This window comes from Lepidothrix coronata, unplaced genomic scaffold (genome assembly GCF_001604755.1).
Source record: "Lepidothrix coronata isolate B3197 unplaced genomic scaffold, Lepidothrix_coronata-1.0 Scaffold1982, whole genome shotgun sequence".
Lineage (NCBI taxonomy): Eukaryota > Metazoa > Chordata > Aves > Passeriformes > Pipridae > Lepidothrix > Lepidothrix coronata.
Genome location: NW_016692162.1, coordinates 210 through 2,855, shown reverse-complemented (window position 1 = coordinate 2,855; position 2,646 = coordinate 210). Strand labels below are relative to the sequence as shown.

The 2,646-nt window shown below is 44.1% G+C and overlaps 1 protein-coding gene across 1 annotated transcript; it reads right to left on the bottom strand.

Annotated features, from left to right (window-relative positions):
- Window positions 1-592: 592 nt before the first annotated feature.
- LOC108491852 (serine incorporator 5-like) lies at window positions 593-1,693 on the bottom strand (the record flags this gene model as incomplete). Its single annotated transcript, XM_017803653.1, has 3 exons — window positions 1,510-1,693; window positions 966-1,144; window positions 593-675 (listed from the first exon to the last, which is right to left on the bottom strand). Coding segments are annotated over exons 1-3 (334 nt in total), but the record flags the coding sequence as incomplete, so codon positions are not given.
- Between the last annotated feature and the right edge of the window lie 953 nt (window positions 1,694-2,646).

Genomic DNA, 2,646 nt, shown 5'->3' with positions numbered 1-2,646 from the left:
TCTGACATGTCATCCTCAGCAGAGCACTTATACCATGGTCCAAGAAGTCTAATTTTACTTTATTGGATTTATGCCACCAGCCTGAAAACTAACAACATCCCAAATTCTTTTGGGTCATTGCGAGTTTTCAGGCAGCAAAAACCAGCAAACACTGTGCCCCCTTGAGCACTGGCACCTTCCCAGAGTACAGCATGAAGCCCAGCTACTGTACTACACCAGAGCTACCTGCACAAGCCAAACTAACATGCCACTCTCTGTCCTTGAGTGAATAATTTATTTTGCACCATTACAGTTCCCTATTTCTTAAAGAATTTGCAAGATAGCACTGCAGTGGTATTGTTACCTACCTATTTGGCCTGCTCTTGATCAGAAAAAACATGCTCTTTCCTGCACACTCCCATGAAGACATGTCTGTGCAGGAAGACACAGTGTTCCCCCCAAAACAGCTCTGAATACTCTTTTTGCACCTGGCCCATACAGGCTTTACTTGAAGAATCATGGCAATACTCATGTTGATCAGACCTCTAGGATTTTTTAACCACCCACAAGATAGTACAGAACAAAGCAGCGTAACGAAGTAAGGAGGACATACCATTGAGGAAGGTGTCCTGATCAGGAATGAAGAAGGCTCCTGAGCACATTGCTGCCAGAACTATAAGTTTAATAAGCCAAAATCTGGATCAGAGGAAAAAACAAACAAAAAAAATCACCTGTTCATAATAGGAATTAGAGGTCTTCAAACACAGTACCACAAGAGATCTCTATTTAAAGCCCAACAAGAGGTAAAAAAACCCCTCATTGCCACTTTAGTTAGTTTTCACTTGACTGTACTATTTCTGACAATAGCACTAAAATCAATTTTTTAATTGAAGGGAGTTTTTTACTACTATGACACCCAAGTGGAAAGTTGGGGGCACAAACCTTTAAAGAGATGTGAAAATTAAGCAATCAAACAAAAAACTCACCCGTTATGAATGTATGCTCGGCAGCTTTTGCTGCTGTTAATTTTGATGGTGAACAAGAAGAATAAAAAGAAGAAACAGGCCATTCCAAAACAGACTTTGTACACTGCAGAGTATCCCACCAACTTCTCGCACATCTCACCCGCCTGAATACCCTTGCACATCTCCTTGTAGAATGGAATCTGAAAAGCAGAACATGTTATAATCTGTTAGGACACAAGGCCCTCATAAACAAGCATGTCTATGTCTAGGCATCATGGACTTTTCACTGGCTTCTAACACCTTTCACTCTTGACACCCCTTCAGCCTGGATTTAAGGGTTCAGGGGTTATAACAAAATGTAAAACACAAGGTACTTAAATTTTCAGAACCTCCACTCCTTCCAGATGCTTTGGGGTACAAGTCCACCTCCTTTCAGCTCTGTTGGCTCAAGACATCCCTGTTCCTTACTGTTTATCCCTTCCCCCTGGGGACCTTCTCCCTTCTTCCCATGCTTTACAGCAAAAGACTCTGATTGCTTCAGCAATTCAGCTTACATGAGACATACCAGTGGCTTGGGATGCCCCGGGTGGCAATGCAGACTGAAGCACATCCAAGCGCCACCAAACCTCCTCTCCATTACACTCTCTGAAAGGGAGCTGTGCCAGTTGCCCTGATTTTGTTTAAAATTAACAGAAAGGCAGGAAAATTCCACCCTTCTCTTGACTCATTAAATATTTGCCTTTGAGGCCTCAGTCTCACCGCACGGGGAAAGCAAACAGCTGCACATTTTGGCTTCGGTTTCAGCACACGGACATGAGGCTGGGTGCTCAAAAAACTAAGTCTATGTGGCCAGGACTCACTGCTGAGGCACCTCTGTGCAGAACCTCCCCTCACAGCCAGGGAACCATTCAGCTTCACAAAAATACAGGCATTTAATTAGAAAACCACTGTCCATTTCAAAGAAAAAAGGGCCTCTGTATGCTTACAGCCCTCAGCTGAAGCTGGTGAGACCAGTTGAGCAACACACGAAGCCCTCTGGAGCTGATTGGTGCTACCTGTACAAGCAATTGCAGGAGAGAAGACAACATGTGGCAGGACACAACATGCACAAATAAATAAATAAATAACTCTGGTAAAGGAAATCTCTTCCTTCAGCAGGCGGGTCAGTACGCAAATCAAGGACAGTGAAAGAACAAACAGGATTTGGGAGCAAGCCATTAAGCAGCATTCCCAGCTGGGTCGAAACCCCTCTGAGATGCAGGAAACAAGGGACAAACAAGTAAACTGCCAGCTTCCAGCCAACTGGGCTCTGAAACCCTGCCTCTTTCAGCAGGGTATGCAATTTCCACCCTGGTTCCAGGAAACAAACCAGTCAGGAGCTCTACAACCCTCTGTGCAGTTTCTCAAAGAGAAATTATTTTAGCAGCTCACAGCAACACTGAGTTGCTGAGCTAAGGATAGGAAACCTAACTACAACACAGAGCTGATCCCAGGTGAGATAGAACAGCTGAGGAGATAAAAAGCAGGTCTGAACGCAACTGCATGGTATTACGAGAATGGATTCAAGCTGGGCTACTGTGAGTTGCTCTTTCAGCAAAAACTCAGAGATGAGCAGCCAATGCGTTAGAAGCTGGACATTAAATGAGTAGCTGTAGCTAACTTGCATCCAAGAGTTTTCTGAAAGCTCCTGAGAAACTGTCTG